This window comes from Halichoerus grypus, chromosome 5 (genome assembly GCF_964656455.1).
Source record: "Halichoerus grypus chromosome 5, mHalGry1.hap1.1, whole genome shotgun sequence".
Lineage (NCBI taxonomy): Eukaryota > Metazoa > Chordata > Mammalia > Carnivora > Phocidae > Halichoerus > Halichoerus grypus.
In genome coordinates, this window is record NC_135716.1 from 152,930,992 (window position 1) to 152,949,224 (window position 18,233).

Genomic DNA, 18,233 nt, shown 5'->3' on the forward strand with positions numbered 1-18,233 from the left:
GAGCCCCAGGGTCTCCAGCTCGAGTGCCTGCCCGACCCGGCCCGGCAGCTAAGTGGCCGAAGTAGAAGGGAGCTTGGGGAGAATCTGAGCCAGCCACCTTGTGCAACAGATGGAGAGGAGTTTCAGGGAGGGGAGCATCTGCTTGAAGTCACAGCGAGTGAGAACCAGATCCAGGACCAGACACTTAGCACAGTGCCTGAACTCTTTCCACTTCAGCCCTTCATTTATTTATTCTGCCTATTTTTAGTTGTTTGGGGGCAAGGCAATCAAATAGGAATACAATAAGATCCAGATGGGAGACCAATTATGACAGTGTTTTACCCATTTACAAAGGGAGAAGGCAATAACTGCTATGATGGAGGCATGTCTGAGAAGCCATGAACACCCTCTTCTAAAGATTGGGAGGCTAACGAGACTCGTTGCTGTGATTCCCATCACCCAGTGGCATTGAGGCATTTGACAGTCCGCTTCAGGGGTCCGTGAGCTTAAGTACCAGGCTCCCTTCTAGGAACTGAGGACGCTTCGAGTTTTAAATGTCAGGCCTCTGGTCACCTCACCTGTAAGTGGTAGAACCAGAACTCAAACTCAGGTCTTTTGAATCCGAAAGCGCCAGTGCTCTTTTCATAATAACATCAGATGTGATAGGAATTATATAATGCCAGCCAAATTGAAGTTAAATTCCAATCTGAGGCAAGCTGGAATTGAAATTATGGTATTTTTTTTTTAAGATTTTATTTATTTATGAGCGAGAGTAACAGCAGGAGAGGGAAAAGCAGGCTCCCCGCTGAGCAGGGAGCCCGGTGTGGGACTCAATCCCAGGACCCTGGGATCATAACCTGAGCCGAAGGCAGACGCTTAACGGACTGAGCCACCCAGGCGCCCAGAAATTACCGTATCTTTAAGTTGTAGATGTTGTGCAGGAGCCTTCACTTTGTGCCTTGGGTGTACTGGGTTTAAGTGCTGCAATTTAAATATTGAGGGGGGGCGCCTGGGTGGCTCAGTCGTTAAGCATCTGCCTTCTGCTCAGGTCATGATCCCAGGGTCCTGGGATGAAGCCCGCATCGGGCTCCCTGCTCCGCGGGAAGCCTGCCTCTCCTTCCCCCACTCCCCCTGCTTGTGTTTCCTCTCTCGCTGTGTCTCTCTCTGTCAAATAAATAAATAAATAAATAAAATCTTAAAAAAATATATTGATGAGGGGCCCAGGACTTATCATAATTGTGGGTAAAAGTGCACAACATTATTTGCCAATTTGGTGTCAAATATTTTTTTCTGAATAGTACATTTCACACTTGTATTTAAAAAGTTATATCATTTGTTGTAAATCAAGAAGTACTTTTATTTGGGGTGCCTGGGTGGCTCAGTCGTTGGGTGCCTGCCTTTGGCTCAGGTCATGATCCCAGAGTCCTGGGATCAAGCCCCACACTGGGCTCCCTGCTCGGTGGGAAGCCTGCTTCTCCCTCTCCCACTCCCCCGCTTGTGTTCCCTCTCTCGCTGTGTCTCTCTCTGTCAAATAAATAAAATCTTTAAAAAAAAAAAAAAAAAAGGGCACCTGGGTGGCTCAGCTGTTAAGCGTCTGCCTTCAGCTCAGGTCATGATCCCAGCGTCCTGGGATTGAGTTCCACATCTGGCTCCCTTCTCGACGGGAAGCCTGCTTCTCCCTCTCCCACTCTCCCTGCTTGTATTCCCTCTCTTGCTGTCTCTCTCTCTGTTAACAAAGAAATAAAATCTTTAAAAAAAAAAAAAAGTACTTTTATTTTATTTTATTTTTTTTTAAAGTACTTTTATTTTAAATCAGTAAGGATTTATGACCTTTTACTATGCACCTTTTCTGTGGTAGTTGCTGTAAAGAGATTCTTTTGAAGGTCAAACTTTGTTTAGTACCTTGAGTTTAGAAAAAGGAATTAATCTGATTTGTTTCTACCACTGGGCTCTGCAAATCTAGGTTGAGATACAAGCCTACATTTGTGTTTATAGCAATTGTTTTTTTTCTATGACAGCAGTTTGTGAAAATGGAATTTCAAGCAGTAGTGATGGCAGTTGGAGGGGGATCTCGGATGACAGACCTGACTTCCAGCATTCCCAAACCTCTGCTTCCAGTTGGGAACAAACCTTTAATTTGGTACCCATTGAACCTGCTTGAGCGTGTTGGATTTGAAGGTGAGCTATGACAATTAAATATACTCATAAAACTTCGGGGATGTTTGATCCCAATGATTTTTCAGCTTTATGAGGGTGAGAAAGGATGAATGAGAGAAGACCAGGATTCAGCATTGACTGAATACTGGCCTCTGTAAATTAAGAACATAGGAGTATTCTATTGCTGTGTAAAAAGGTTGAGAAGACAGCACTGTTACTATGTTAGAGCTGCTGTCTGCAATGATCCAAGTTGAACCCTGTAAGGATATCAGAAAGTGCACAGTGGGAATCCAAGTTAGTATCTCATAGTCAGTAGTTACTGTGAATCTATATGTACCCAGTAATATTAATATATTAAAGGGCACAGTATTGGGAAGATAACTCAGGCCCTGATTTCTAGGACCTTATAATCTAGATACAAATATAAATAGAGGGGACATCACTACAGATCCTACAGACATTAAAAAGATAGCAAGTAAATATAATGAACAACTTTATGGTAATAAATTTGACAACTTAGATGCACATTTTAGAAATATTGCTTTGGAAACTGTATAAAGAATGGATTCGAGGGAGTCAAGACTACAAGCAGGTAGATGAATTGGGAAATTGATACAGAAGTCCACACCAGCAATGAAGAGGACCTGAACTAAAGAAGTAGCACTAAGAATGGAGAAGAGGGAACTTTTCAGAAAGTTGATGATTAGTGGCGAGGGAGAGTGGAAAAAGAGAAGAGTTCCCTCTACTTTTTGCTTGGGTGACTAGGTAACTAGATGTAGTACGAATAACTAAGAAAGGTATTATGAGTCAAGGAACAGGTTTGAATGAATATAATGAGTTCAGCTTTGGCCACAATGAGTTTGAGGTGTCCTATAGTTAGATACAGCAAATCTCAGTACCAGATGGAAGTGGTGTCAGATCCTGGGGCACAGTCTCATGTTCCAGTGTTCATTGTACTATGAGAATTGCCTTCCTGAGACAGACCCATGAACATTTCTGTGCAGTGGTCTACAGGACATTGATGTTAAGAGATGTTAGAAAAGATTTTTTTTTTAATTATTTATTTTATTTTTAAGATTTTATTTTATTTTTAAAGATTTTATTTATTTATTTGAGAGAGGGAGAGAGCACAAGCAGAGGGAGCAGCAGAGGGAGAGGGAGAAGCAGGCTTCCCGCTGAGCAGAGAGCCTGAAGCAGGGCCGGATCCCAGGACCATGGGATCATGACCCGAGCCCAAGGCAGCCGCTTAACCAACTGAGCCACCCAGGTGCCCCTAAGATTTTGTTTGTATTTATTTATTTATTTATTTATAAAATATTTTATTTATCTATTTGACAGAGACACAGCGAGAGAGGGAACACAAGCAGGGGGAGTGGGAGGGAGAGAAGCAGGCCTCCCGCGGAGCTGGGAGCCCGATGTGGGGCTCAACCCCAGGACCCTGGGATCATGACCCGAGCCGAAGGCAGGCGCTTAATGACTGAGCCACCCAGGCGCCCCTAAGATTTTATTTTTAAGTAATCTCTACACCCAACGTGGAGCTTAAACTCACAACCCTGAGATCAAGAGTCACATGCTCTACCAAATGAGCCAGTCAGGTGTCCCGAAAGATTTTCTTTTTAATACACTTTATTTTATTTTATTCTTAAAGATTTTATTTATTTATGTGCCGGAGAGAGCACAAGCAGGCAGAGGGAGAAGCAAGCTCCCCGCTGAGCAAGGAGCGCAAGGCGGGACTCGGTTCCAGGACCCTAGGATCATGACCCAAGCCGAAGGCAGACGCCCAACCAACTGAGCCACCCAGGCGTCCCTTTAATACATTTTAAAATATCATACTATCCTTTAATAACTCCTTGTGGATTTGTCATCAGTAACTTTTTTTCCTTTTACTTTTGGTATATCTTCAGTTATGGTTGGAGGTTGCCTTTTATGGTATATTTAATACCCACTATGTAGGAAATTTCTTCTCACTAAGGCTCACTCAGAAATTGACGAGTGCCTCCTAAACACAGGATTCTGGAGTTTAATAGCAAAGTCTGTATTCACTTTCTTCATATTGTTCATGAGTTTAGAGAAGTTAATGTAGCTCTGCTTAGCGTTTTTCTTTCTCTCCACACATATGTCTTAGTCCAATTATTAGACTGTCCCATATTTGCAGTTACTCTCTGCACTCTATCCACTCTACCTAAAATGTTCTCTCCAAAAAAATAAAATAATAAAATAAAATGTCCTCAGTCTTCCATGCCACTAATTATAGCATAAAACAGGCCTTGGTTGGTACTGAGATAGAAAAACAAAGTGTGATGGAACCATAAAGGACAGGGTGATTGATGCTGTCTGGAATTTCAAAGAGAAGATAACATTTGAGAGCGTACTATACTTCATTCATCTCTGTAACATCAGCATTTACAGAGTGTGTACTAAAGAACTTTTTGGTGGTCTTGAATTTATCTTGACTTATCTCAAAGGCCATCCCTTCCAGGAAGCCTTCCTTAGTCATTTCTCCGTAATTTCTCCATGTTAAGTTTCTTAAGAATAGGAACCATGTTGCGTTCATTTCTGACTTCTCAGTGCCTATTTTTCCTTTACATATTAAGTGTATTTGTATTTATTGGTTAAGTGAGTTGTTCACTAAAAGCAAAGCAGGGAATGGAAGAAAGATGAGAGAAGGAAGGAAGGGAAGTTAAATGATTTGGAAAAGAAAGAAAGAGGAAGAAAGAAGAGAAGGAAAGAAAATAGAAAAGTATGATTACAGTGAAAGGGAGAGATAATTGTTACCTGAAACACTATCATGGAACAAGTGGAAATCGAGATGCTAAAATCTGATCTTCAGACATCAGCAACACATATTATGTTGTAGTGAATTACATTACCCTACCAAAGATCCATAACAAAGATGCCCAGTTTTCTGTCATTGGTTACCAGCTATATAGATAAAATGAAGACATCTGTTATGTGGAAATTGCCTTTTAGTAGCGTTCATTGTGATCCTCAATGAAGTACTCATGGCTATCTGGTGGGAAGTGGTGATGGCTCTTCCTCTGTAGTGAATGAAGATTTAAAATGTGATGCCATTTGGGCGCCTGAGTGGCTCAGTTGGTTAAGCGACTGCCTTCGGCTCAGGTCATGATCCTGGAGTCCCAGGATCGAGTCCCGCATCGGGCTCCCTGCTTGGCAGGGAGTCTGCTTCTCCCTCTGACCCTCCTCCCTCTCATGCTCTCTGTCTCTCATTCTCTCTCTCTCAAATAAATAAATAAAATCTTTAAAAAAAATAAAAATAAATAAAAAATAAATAAAATGTGATGCCATTTGTATCTGCTTTGATGAATGCTCTTCTGAGTTCTTTACTTCAAGAAGTGGCATGTAATAACGTGTGGGCTCTAATCATCAGACTTGAGTTTTATCTTGAGTCCATTGCTTACTAGTTGTGTGACCCTGAACAAAGTCACTTAATATCTTTTAGTCCAGGTTCCCTCATTTGTAAAATGAGATTGTTGTAAGAATTGAGAGAATGCCTGTAAATACATTGAAAAGGCTCAGTAATATTAGCTGTTATTATTAAATATAGAAACAGACCAAATCTAATTGAAATGGTGAAACCACTGTCTAAAGGAATGAGAGTTTTTGTGTTTTTCCTTCCTTTTCCCTTTTGTGCTGTAGAAGTCATTGTCATTACAACCAGGGATGTCCAAAAGGCTCTATCTGCAGAATTCAAGATGAAAATGAAGCTAGATATTGTGTGTATTCCTGATGAAGCTGACAAGGGGACTGCAGATTCTCTGCGCCAAATATATCCAAAACTTAAGGTGAGACACTGTTTCTTCATTTTTATTATTTATTGAAGATAAATATCACCTTTTGTTTTCCCACTGCATTACAGTTTATAATGCTTTTTTGAAAATATATTCTTGCATCACATATTTTGTTGCCCATGTACTCTTCAACCGCTTTTAATTTATTTAGTTAGTTTTTAGGTTTATGTATTTATTTACGTGATTTCTACACCTAACACGGGGCTCAAACTCATGACCCCAAGATCAAGAATCACATGCTCCTCTGACTGAGCCAGCCAAGTGCCCCATTTTGATTATTAATGAAGATTTAGACATTTAGTTATCACAGTCACTGGTTTCCAATATTTTTGAGTAATTGTGCATCTTTATAAAAAAGATACACTTTTTTTAAAAAAGATTTTTTATTTATTCATTTGAGAGAGAGAGAGAGCATGAGCGAGAGCACAAGCAGGGAGATGGGTCAGAGGGAGAGGGAGAAGCAGACTCCCCACTGAGCAGGGAGCCCAACACGGGGCTCGATCCCAGGACCCCGGGATCATGACCTGAGCCAAAGGAAAACACTTAACCAACTGAGCCACCCAGGTGCCCCAAGAAAGATATACTTCAAATGTGCTTTTAAAGTTTCCGTTTAAATGAAGTTCATGAACAAGCAAAATTTATGTATGTATGTATTTATTTATTTATAGAGAGCATGCATGTTCAGGGGTGCAGGGGGTGGGGGTGGAGGGAGGACAGAGGGAGAGGGAGAGAGAGAATCCCCAGGCAGACTCCATGCTCAGTGCAGGGCCGGACTCAGGGCTCAATCCCACAACCCTGAGATCATGACCTGAGCCGAAATCAAGAACTGGATGCTTAACCGACTGAGCCACCCAGGTGCCCCCATGAACAAGCAAAAGTTAATCTACAGTGATAAAAATCAGAGCAGCAGTTGACTCTGCAGATGACAGATTGACTGGAAAGAAGTACAAAGGAATTTTCAAAAATTCCAAACCCTCACCCCTACAACATGGTAACATTTGACCTTTTGATCTACTTTGATTAGATACTAACAAGGGCATATGAATATGAGGGCACAGTCTCCCTACTGGCCTGTGGCCTATGAACTGAGAAATATCCACTGTATGCTGTTTTTAAATTGATGTCCTTTGGAAAAATTCAGTCTGTATGATAATGTTGCCATCTTGTTTGAATTGGGGAGCAGACTCTCCTGGTATTTCTGGTGACTGCAAACAGATCTATTAATATTTTCAACCTGCCTATGCACTAAAGAACAAAAAATGAATGCAGAAATGTATATGGCCTTTCCCTCCATCGCACCTTTATTGGGGAATAATTTACACACAGTAAAATACAAAGATATTAAGGATATAGTTCAATGAGTTTTGACAGATACATACACCCTGAATACCACTATCCAAATCAAGAACATTCCTATTACCTCTGAAAGTTCCTTTGTACTTCTTTTTAGTAAGTCCCTCCCCCTCCCCCTTCTTCATTCTCCCCCCCAACCTCCCAGCACCCCCACACCCCAGAGTCAATTCATATGTTAACTTTGCTTGTTCATGAACTAGATATAATGGAATCATACAATTTTATTCTGGTTTCTTTGGTTCAGCATAATATTTTTCAGACTCATTCATATCATTGCAGATATAACTAGGTTTTTTTTTTTATTCCATTAAATAAATACACCAGTATTTACTCATTTCCCTGTTGATGGTCATTTGGGTTATTTCTAATTTTTAGATATCATGAATAAAGCTGTTATGAACATTGTTCTGCAAGTCTTTTTGTGAAAATATTCTAGGTTGTAGGGTTTACTGTATTAGAAACTGCTGTATAGTTTTCCAAGTGGTTATACCATTTTATACTTCCATCAACAATGTATAAGGGTTGCATTTGCTTCACATCTTCATCAACACTTGGTATTGTCAATCTTTTACATTTTAACCGTTCTAGTGGATATATATGTAGTAGTATCTCGTGGCTTTAATTTGCATTTCTCTGATAATAGTGATGATAACCACCTTTCCATGTGGTTATTGGCCATTGTTTATCTTTATGAGCGTGTTCAAAGCATTTGCCTTTTTTTTTTTTTTTTTTTTTTTAAGATTTTTTTTTATTTGACAGAGAGAGCACAACCAGAAGGAGAGAGAGGGAGAAGCAGGCTCCCTGCTGAGCAGGGAGCCCGATGTAGGACTTGATCCCAGGACCCTGGGATCATGACCTGGGCCAAAGGCAGCCGCTTAACCGACTGAGCCACCCAGGCGTCCCAGCATTTGCCTATTTTTAAATTGAATTGTTTACCTTTTTATTATTGATTATAGAAATTCCTTATGCATTCTAGATGCAAGTCTTTTGTCAGATGTGTTGTGAATATCTTCTGCTAGTCTGTGGCTTGCCTTTTTACTTTCTTAATGGTGTCTTTTCATGACCAGAAGTTTTCGATGTTGATGAAATTCAATATTGCTTTTTTTCTCTTATGGTTAATATACTTTTTGTGTCCTAAGAAATCTTTGCCTATCCCAAGCTTGTGAAGATTTTTTTTAAGATTTATTTGAGAGAGAGAAAGGGAGCATGTGAGTGGGGGAAGGGACAGGGAGAGGGAGAGAATCCCAGGCAGACTTCCCACTGAGCGTGGAGCCCCACACGGGGCTCAATCTCACAACCCTGAGATCATGACCTGAGCCAAATCCAAGAGTTGGACACTCAACTGAGCCATCCAGGTGCCCCAATGAAGATACTCTTTTATGTTTACTTCTAAAAGCTTTAGCTTTTATGTTTAGATGTCTGCCCCATCTTGATTTAATTTTGTATGTGGTATGAGGTAGGGATAAAATTTACTTTTTTTCTATATGGATATTTGTTCCAGCACTGTTTGTTAAAAAGACTTTACTTTCCCCATTGAATTGCACTGGTGCCTTCATTGAAAATCACCTGATCATATATGTGTGGTCTGTTTCTGTTTTCTGTATTTTGTTTCATTGGTCTATTTGTCTTTACTTCAATACCACATTGAATAATGTCTTGATTATTTTAGCTTTATAGTAGGAATTGAACTGAATCTATAGATTAGTTTGGGGAGAATTGCTATCTTAATATTGATTCTTCCAGTCTTGAACATCTGTTTATTTAGGTTTCTTTTAGTTTCTCTCAATAGCGTTTTATGATTTTCAGTGTAGAAGTTTTGAACATCTCTTGGTAAATTATTCCTAGGTAAATGTTTTTAGTGATGTTGTAACTGGTGCTTTTTACTCTGTTTTTCAATTGTTTGTTGCTTGTATATAGACATAAAATTGTTTTTTGAATATTGACCTTGTCAAATTGTAGATTCTTTAGGATTTTCTATACACATCATCATGTTGCTTATAAATAAAAACAGTATTACACCTTCATTTTTAATCTTTATGCTTTTTTTTTTTAATTGTCTCTTCTCCTGGCCAGGACTTCCAATGCAATGTATTATAGGCATTTCCATTCACTTTTGGCCTCTCTTTTTGTTTTCCTATGCTTCCATCCAAGTAGGTTTTCGTGTTTCTGACTGGAGAGGAGATTTCCAATACCATAATGTCGGGTGTGTTACTTTCTGGACTGCAGCTGCTTATTTCCTTAGGGAAGTATGGGGAATTTCACTGAGAAAATGAAATGAAATTCTGGTTTTTCATAGGAACGGATGCCAGGTTTACCAAGAAGCTTAGGGTGTTTAGTGTACTTCCCAGGGGCTGTTTTAGCTACAGTCTAAACGTTTAGGATGGAGGTGTATTCTCTTTGCTCCCTAGTGTCTAAATCTTAGAAATGTTATTTTTACCCTAACCTGGAACTGGAGATTCTAGAAGTCTCATGGGAGAGTTGGTAACTCTTAGGGGCTTGAGAAGTAGTAGTGACAACTATAAATAGAAGTGGGCATGTGGAAGCAAGTAAAGTAACTGCCAAAAGGACATTTTACTCCCAAGTTACTGCTGCCTCTTATGGTTTTGACCATTGAATCCTTACTTTAGAACCTAAAGAGTCCTCATTAAGTCATTCTGCACAGTCTCATTTCTTTTCCTCCTTTACATACCACTTTGTTTTTACATCATTTACATCACAGCACCTTTTACATATAATCCTGTCTCTGTGCCTTCTTCTGGAGCTTTGACTTGGACTAGCAGGTCTCTGCTGTCTTTGCTCTCCCTACTTGGTTTCTCCTATACCAGTGGTTCCTGGTATCCTGGCTTCACATCAACTTGCATTCCAACCTGGAGCAGAGGCAACAAAGCTAACCCGTGGAGGAACTTAGTAGACTCCTAAATAGCTGTTAAGATCAAAGTAAAACCTGAGCTAAGCCAAAATTCAGAACCATCGGGTTGGGATCAACATAAACTTATAGGAATGGTAATGGAAATACATATAAACAGTTGAGGAAAGTGAAACAGCCTGAGAAGGCAGTTTGTTGGTGTTTGCTAAGAGATATCAAGTACCTCTTTGAAGTAGAAAGTTGTACCCCCAGGTTGTGCCATGGTCTAAAAGCAGTGCCCCTTTGAGCCAATTTATTTATCTTACCTTGTGCCCTCAAAGCAGCTTCCTAAACATTTGGGGACTATTTTGGTCTGTTTTAAATAAGATTTTAGGTAAGATTATTCCCTTTGAGATTTGGGGGTTTGTGAGCTTTTGGTTCTTTTATCTTTACCCACTTCCTCCAAGTTGAGTTCCCCAAATGTTACTATGAGGTTATCCCATGTGGCTTCTGCTTTTCTGGAGAAAGACCACAATAGTATATTAGCTTTATTTGGCTTTTTTGTTTAAAATATATTTCACCATTTTAATTTATAATCTTTTTCATTTACATTGTACTTGCTAAATATATTGCAGTTCTATTTATATGTGGAAACCTCCATCATGTGTGCTTATAGGATATTGAAGCTGGACATCATATTTGCTATGTGTTTTTTCAACTAACATACTAACATACATAACAACTAACATATTTCATTTGGTTTTATTCTTCTGGCACTGTTTTCTACTTCATTTTGCCTTATCTCATGCCACAATTTTTGCTGACTTACTGGCTTCTCACTTTTTATTTCAGCTGCCCACCCTCTTTCCCTGACTTTTCAAGAGAGATTATTGGCTCATTCATTCTCCCACGCCCTGGGTGAGTGAGCTACATTCTTATAACTGGTGTTGATAACATGAAAGTTCTTAGGTTTTCAGTCTTCTCCACGATAATGTTTCATATTTGTTGATGAATGATTCAGTCTTATCTATGTCTGAACTCATTCATTTAGCAAATATGTATTGAGAGTATAATAATGATTATAATTGCTTAATTTGTTAAATACCAACTATGGACCATAGTTGTTTTTTTTTTTTAACTTTTTATCAGGGAAAACTTCAAACATGTACAAAAATAGAACATTGCCCAAGTATCTGTCACCCAACTTCAATAGTTATCAACCCATGGCAAATCTTTTTTTTTTTTTTTTTTTTTAAGGATTTTATTTATTTATTTGACAGAGAGAGACAGCTAGAGAGGGAACACAAGCAGGGGGAGTGGGAGAGGGAGAAGCAGGCTTCCCGCAGAGCGGGGAGCCCGATGTGGGGCTCGATCCCAGGACCCTGGGATCATGACCTGAGCCGAAGGCAGCCGCTTAACGACTGAGCCACCCAGGTGCCCCAACCCATGGCAAATCTTATTTCATCCAAATCCCCACCCATCTTGCTCCCTCTCATGTTCTTTTGAAATAAATCTCAGAAATCATATTATTTCATCTGTATTTCAGAATATATTACTAAGATGAGAGCTTTTTAAAAAATAAAAATAAAACTATAATGCCATTATAACACCTAAAAAAACAAATTAATAATTCTTTATTATCAAATGTCCGGTTATGAGTTTCCAGTTGCCTCATAAATATAATTTTAAAATGTTTTTTAGTGTGTTTATTTAAATCAGGAGGCAAATAAGGACTATACATTACAATTGATTGAAATGTCTCTTTTAATACATAGATTTTCCCTCTGTCTCTTCTTTTTTTTTTTTTTTTTTTAAAGATTTTATTTATTTATTTGAGAGAGAGAGAATGAGAGAGAGCAAGTACATGAGAGGGGGGAGGGTCAGAGGGAGAAGCAGACTCCCTGCTGAGCAGGGAGCCCGATGCGGGACTCGATCCAGGGACTCCAGGATCATGACCTGAGCCGAAGGCAGTCGCCTAACCAACTGAGCCACCCAGGCGCCCTATCTCTTCTTTTTCTTATAATTTATTTGTTGGAGAAATTGGGCCATTCATTTTCTTATACATTTTCCCTCCCACAGTCTGCATTTTGTTGATTGCGACCCTGTGGTGATGTCTAATAGGTTTCCCTCTCTTTATATTGGCATTGGTAGTTGGACCTAGAAGCTCCATTAAATTCAGGTTTTGAATTTAGGGACAAGACTTTCATAGGTGATGGTGTGTTCTTCTATCTGGAGGCACATAAGTTTTTGATTGTCTCTCTTTTTGTGATGTAGTAGTTTTTTTTGTTTTTTTTTTTAAAGATTTTATTTATTTATTTGACAGAGAGAGAGACAGCATCCAAGAGAGAGGGAACACAAGCAGGGGGAGTGGGAGAGGGAGAAGCAGGCTTCCCGCCGAGCAGGGAGCCCAATGCGGGGCTCGATCCCAGGACCCTGAGATCATGACCCGAGCTGAAGGCAGTCGCTTAACCAACTGAGCCACCCAGGCGCCCCTGTGATGTAGTAGTTTTTAATGATCACTGCCACAAGGCTCTAGGCATTGTCTCTTCAGTCTTTTAGCTATCTGAAGCTTATTTCTAGTAGAGTCCTTAGGAAGTCTTCATGATATCCATGCTCAGCAGATTAGCTGCAGCCTTCATATTTCAAAGCCATTTTATATGGATATAAAATCCTTGACTCACATTTTTTCCTTGAATATCTTAAATTCCCTCATTGATTCTGTTGTAAACTGTTGCCGTCCAAAAAATGCAAGTGAAAATCTTTCTTTCCCTTAGTGTGAGTGAGTTGGTCTTTTTGTCTGGGTTCCCAAAGGTTTTGTTTTGTTTTTTTTTTTAATTTATTTAAAGATTTTATTTTTAAGTAATCTCTACACCCAATATGAGGCTCAAACTTACAACCCCAACATCCAGAGTTGCATGCTGCAGTGACTGAGCCAGCCCGGTGTCCCTATTTTATTTATTTATATTTTTTTTAAGATTTATTTATTTATTTTAGAGGGAGAGAGAACACGAGTGAAAGGTGCAGAGGGAGCGGGAGAATCTCAAGCAGACTCTGTGCTGAGCATGGAGCCTGAGGTAGGGCTCGATCCCATGACCCCAAGATCACGCCCTGAGCTGAAACCAAGAGTGGGATGCTTAACCAACTCCGCCAACCAGATTCCCCACCTCTGTTTTATTTTTTTAAGTAAGTTCTATGTACAACATGAGACTTAAACGTGTGACCCCAGGATCAAGAGTCACATGTTCTGCCGACTGAGCCAGCTAGGCACCCCAAGTTTTTATTTTCTTTAAACTTTTCTGGTTTTACTACATAATATATTCCATTGATCTGAATCATATTTTCTAGATATGTAGTATGTCCTTTTCATGTGAAGTTTTGGTCTTTTTTATTGTTTCAGAGAAGTTTTCTAGAATTATAACTTTAGCTATTTGTTCTATTTCATTACTTTGGTTTTAGTCTTTGGGATTCTTTTTTTTTTTTTTAATATTTTATTTATTTGAGTGAGAGAGAGAGAGCACAAGCAGGGAGGAGGGGCAGAGGGAGAGGGAGAAGCAGGCTCCCGACTGAGCAGGGAGCCCACATGTGATCCCAGGACCCTAAGATCATAACCTAAGCAGAAGGCAGGCACTTAACTGACTGAGCTACCCAGGTGCCCCTAGTCTTTGGGATTCTTAAACATATGCTGGATTTTGTTGCTTTTCTTATTTTGCCTCAAATCCTTTTTATCTATTTCCTTTTAAATTTTAGGATTGTCTTCTTTTTTTACATTCTGTTTTCCTTGAGGTATTATGCATTGAGTTGTGTTTTATTCACTTTTGTGTTCTTTCTAGTTTAGCTGTTATTTCTGAAGTGATCTTTTTTCTTTTATTTCTAATTCTTTTCTTAAGTTCTGTCATCTAATTTCTAATTTTTCTAATTCCGATTTATTTTGACCTTTCACATCTATTATTTTCTTATTTTAGGTTATTTTGAAATATCCGCCTACAAGTTTAACCTGTTTCGTGAGCATGTCTTTCTGACATGTACTTCATTGCAGAGATGTTATTCTAACCCTTACTATGATTTTTCTCAATAATAACTTTGTACAGGATTTGACTGTAATCCTTTTCTATTGCTAATTTTACCCAAATTTAATTTTCCTAAATTTTTAGAAGGGAAGGATAAGTCAGGATAGCTTTTGTAGCTTCATAGCTATAGAGCCCCCTCTTCTTTGAGATCTTCCTCCTCTGCTCCATTATCTCCATTTTATCTGGCCTTTCTCTTTGCTTTGCACTGATTGTCCCTGTCCTGCTCAATTTGGATTCTATTCCCAGATATTCTCAGTGCAGGGCTTCATTTTTAAAGTGAATATTAGTTTGCTAGTTTCAAGAGTTCATAGGGCCAAGACTGCTCCAGCCCCTTCAGACCTTACTGAGAATAGATAAAGAGACTGAATCTTAGGAGAGTTTAATGGAAGAGTTAGTGATTGAACTTGGGTCTCTCACTTCAAAGCCTATGCTCTTAACTACTGTTTTATGCTGTCTGTACAGTCTGGGATAGAGGTGAAAATCGAATATATGCTTTATCCTGTGGGGATACTTTGAAGGATTATTAACAGATTAATATTTTAGAAATATTACTGCATGAATGAGGAGAGCCAGAGAGACCACTGGGAGGCCATTGTAGTAATTGTAATAAGAAATGATGAAAGACCAAACCAAGACAATGACAGTGGTAACAGAGAGATGGGGATAAGTTGGAGAATATTTAGAACTTTATGGCTAATTAATTGGATGTGGGAGGATAAAGAGAAGGAGGGATCAAGCATGACTCCCAAGTTTCTAGCAAGAGCACCTGGATGGATGGTGGTGGCATTCACAAATTTAGAGGCTGCAGGATAAGGAACAGTTTTATAGGAGAAATAAGATGTGTAACTACATTTAGCTCACTAATACACTTTGCTATGAATGTGAACCATTTTTCCCACAAGGATGTTAGAGTAAATAAAGAAAAGGACAGGACACAGAGGGCCTAAGGAAACACCAATACTTAATAGACATGTAGAAGAAGAGAACCTTCTGAAAGAGGTAAGAGGGATACTCACAACCATGGATATTTTAAAATAATAAATAATAACTAATACATACAAGGGATTCAAAAAGTATAAAAACGTTTATGGTGAAATGTTTCCGTTCCTTCCTTATCTACCTGGTTTCCCTATTAGCAACCACTGTTACTAGTTTCTTCTACTTTGAGGGTATTTTTAAGATGGAAGCAACTTGACAATTTTTACAAGAGAGCAAAAGAGCCAGTGGAGAGGTGTAGAAGAAAGGAGGTAAATGATGGATGAGGTCCCCAAGGAAACAAGAAGGAATGAAGGAGCAGCTTTGGGCAGGAGGAAGGGTGTATCTTCCACTAAAATGAGAAAACAAGAGGAAAGGGAAAGCTCAAATGCAGATCAGAAAGGAGAGACAGGAATTTAAATAGTTCACTCCTGATGCCTCTATATTCTTGATGAAGTAGGAGGTAGAGTTGTCTGTTGAGAATGTGGAGAGAGAAAGGTGATGGGATTGGGACCTGTGAGTAGTGAAACTTTAGAGTTGTCACTGGAAAATAGGAGAGAGCTGACTAGGGACACTGAGAAGGAGACCTGAGCAACAATCAGGGGTGTAGCTAAGGTTGAAGAATGTAAATTATAATTACTGCAATTAGCACACTGTGGGGTTGGATTTTTTTTCTTGTTTTTCTCTCTTTCACCATTGCTCAGGTGTCTAGATATAGAGGAGAAGATATGTTTGGATTGATCAGAGTTATGGGCAAGGTCAATATTTGTACCCACCGGAGAGGGGAAAACTGAGGCCAGAAAGAATAAGATTTGACTAAGGACTCAGTGGACAAAGGCCTTCCCTCTTCTTTCTGGCATGAGCTTGGCAAAAACTTTCTTTCCAGAGCCAGTTCTCTCCAGATTGGATCTGGGTGCTGGGTAAGAGTTTATCCATTCCTCTTCTGTGGGACAGTTAGTTGGCTATCATTTCTTTCACTATGTGTAGTGCTACAACATACATCCTTGCATCAGCTTCTTTGTGCTCTTGTTTTGAAGTTAGACACCTAGGAGTGATGTGTGGATCATAAGGTAGGTGCATCTCCAGCTCTACTGGATACCAGCAAATTGCCCTTCAAAGTAGTCATATCAGTCTATATTCCCACCAGTAGTATGAAGTAGAGTTCTGATGTGTCCCTGTCCTCACTAACAATTGGTGTTCTCAAACCTAAATTTTCATTAATTTCATTAATGAAATCATTTCATTAATATGATGGGTGTGAAACGCTACCTCATTATTGGTTTAATTTTGCATTTCCTTGGTTACTTGTGAATTTGAGGACTTTTTTTTCTAGGTATATTGGCCATTTTCCTTTTCAGTGAATTTCTTACTCGTATCCTGTGCTCATTTTGTGTTTGGGTTGTCTTTTTCTTACTTACATATATAGTCTGTATATTCTGTTTACTAATCCTTTGCTAGTTTGTCACTGCTCTTTCCCTTGGCTATAGTATCTTTTAGCATATAGAAGTCTTAACTTTTTTTGTCGTTAACTAGATCAGTCTTTTCTTTTATGGTTGGTGCTTTTGTATCTTAACTTTAAAATGACATAGACTTCTGCTCTCTAAAAGCTTTACAATTTTGCTTTTCAAATTTGATCTTTAAACCAGTATTTATATTTATGTTTATATTTATATTTATATTTATATATGACATGAGGTGAATATCTAAGTTTATCTTTTTTCCAAATAATTAGGTGGTTATTCCAGCTATTTATTGAATAATCTTTTACTTCCTGATTTATACCAAGTTCCACATATGCCTGAGACTATTTCTAAGCCTTCTCTTCACTTCCACTGGCCTCATTGTCTTCCTTCACCAATGTCTTATTGTTTTAATTACTGTAGCTTTATAGAAATTTTGTCTAGTAGGATGATTCCCCTCTACCTCTCATTATTATTATTTATCTTTAAAGTCATCTTAACTATTTCTTCCCATTTGACATATGAATCTTAGTATTAGCCATGAAAAATCTTTCTTGGTATTTGACTGGAATTACAGTGATTTTCAGATTAATTTGAGAGAGTTGGCATTTTATAATACTGAGTCTTTCTATTCCTTAAGCATAATATATCTCTATTAAGGCTATTTTTTTGTTGTTGTTTTTAAATAAGGTTTAAAGTTTTTCTATAAAAAATGTCTTATACATCCTATGTTGAACTTATTAGTAGATACTTTCTTTTTTTTTTTTTTTTTAAGATTTTATTTATTTATTTATTTGAGAGAGTGAGAGAGAGCATGAGCAGAGGTGGGGGGGAAGAGGGAGAAGCAGACTCCCCGCAGAGCAGGGAGCCTGACGCGGGGCTCGATCCCAGGACCCTGGGACCATGACCTGAGCCGAAGGCAGACGCTTGACCAACTGAGCCACCAGCCGCCCCAGTAGATACTTTCTAATTTTGTTATGCAAATGGTATTTTTTTTAAGGCCCACACATTATATTTGATTGTGTCTTTTCAGTCTTTTACTCTAGAACAGCCTCCCTCCCACCGACTTTTTTTCCTTGTGCCATTGACTTATCAAAGAAAACAGGTTATTTGTCCTGTAGAATCTCCCATATCTCTGGTGTGTCTCACTGCTCTCTGTTGAGGTCATTTAACTTGTTTCTCTTTCCCAGTATTTTCTTAAAAACTGTAATTTGGATCTAAATGTTTTAAGATTCAATTTCAACTTTTTTTTTTTACAATATTTCATATGTGTACTTCATATTGCATTGTATCCAGATCTAAAATCAGATATTTTGGGCGCCTGGGTTGCTCAGTTGGTTAAGCAACTGCCTTCGGCTCAGGTCATGATCCTGGAGTCCCTGGATCGAGTCCCGCATCGGGCTCCCTGCTCGGCAGGGAGTCTGCCTCTCCCTCTGACCCTCCTCCCTCTCATGCTCTCTGTCTCTCATTCTCTCTCTCTCAAATAAATAAATAAAATCTTTAAAAAAATAAAAAAAATAAAAAAAAAAAAATAAAATCAGATATTTTAAAAAGCCCTGATTTCTTATGTATAGTTTTTTACATGTCA

General features: G+C 38.8%; 1 protein-coding gene and 1 long non-coding RNA gene across 8 annotated transcripts in view; one reads left to right on the forward strand and one right to left on the reverse strand.

Annotated features, from left to right (window-relative positions):
• Window positions 1–18,233, reverse strand: part of LOC144381934 (uncharacterized) — a 648,393-nt gene that overhangs the window by 496,037 nt on the left and 134,123 nt on the right. The window lies entirely within an intron of this gene.
• Window positions 1–18,233, forward strand: part of EIF2B3 (eukaryotic translation initiation factor 2B subunit gamma) — a 128,756-nt gene that overhangs the window by 245 nt on the left and 110,278 nt on the right. For 2 of the 6 annotated variants that reach the window (XM_078073216.1, XM_078073221.1), the window contains exons 2-3: window positions 1,998–2,157; window positions 5,794–5,939. In XM_078073216.1, the coding sequence (XP_077929342.1) occupies window positions 2,010–2,157; window positions 5,794–5,939 (294 nt within the window). In that variant the 5' untranslated portion in view covers window positions 1,998–2,009. Of the gene's footprint in view, window positions 1–333; window positions 560–1,997; window positions 2,158–5,793; window positions 5,940–18,233 lie in introns of all 6 variants that reach the window. The other 4 variants (XM_078073218.1, XM_078073220.1, XM_078073217.1 and 1 more) reach the window with 3 other exon arrangements.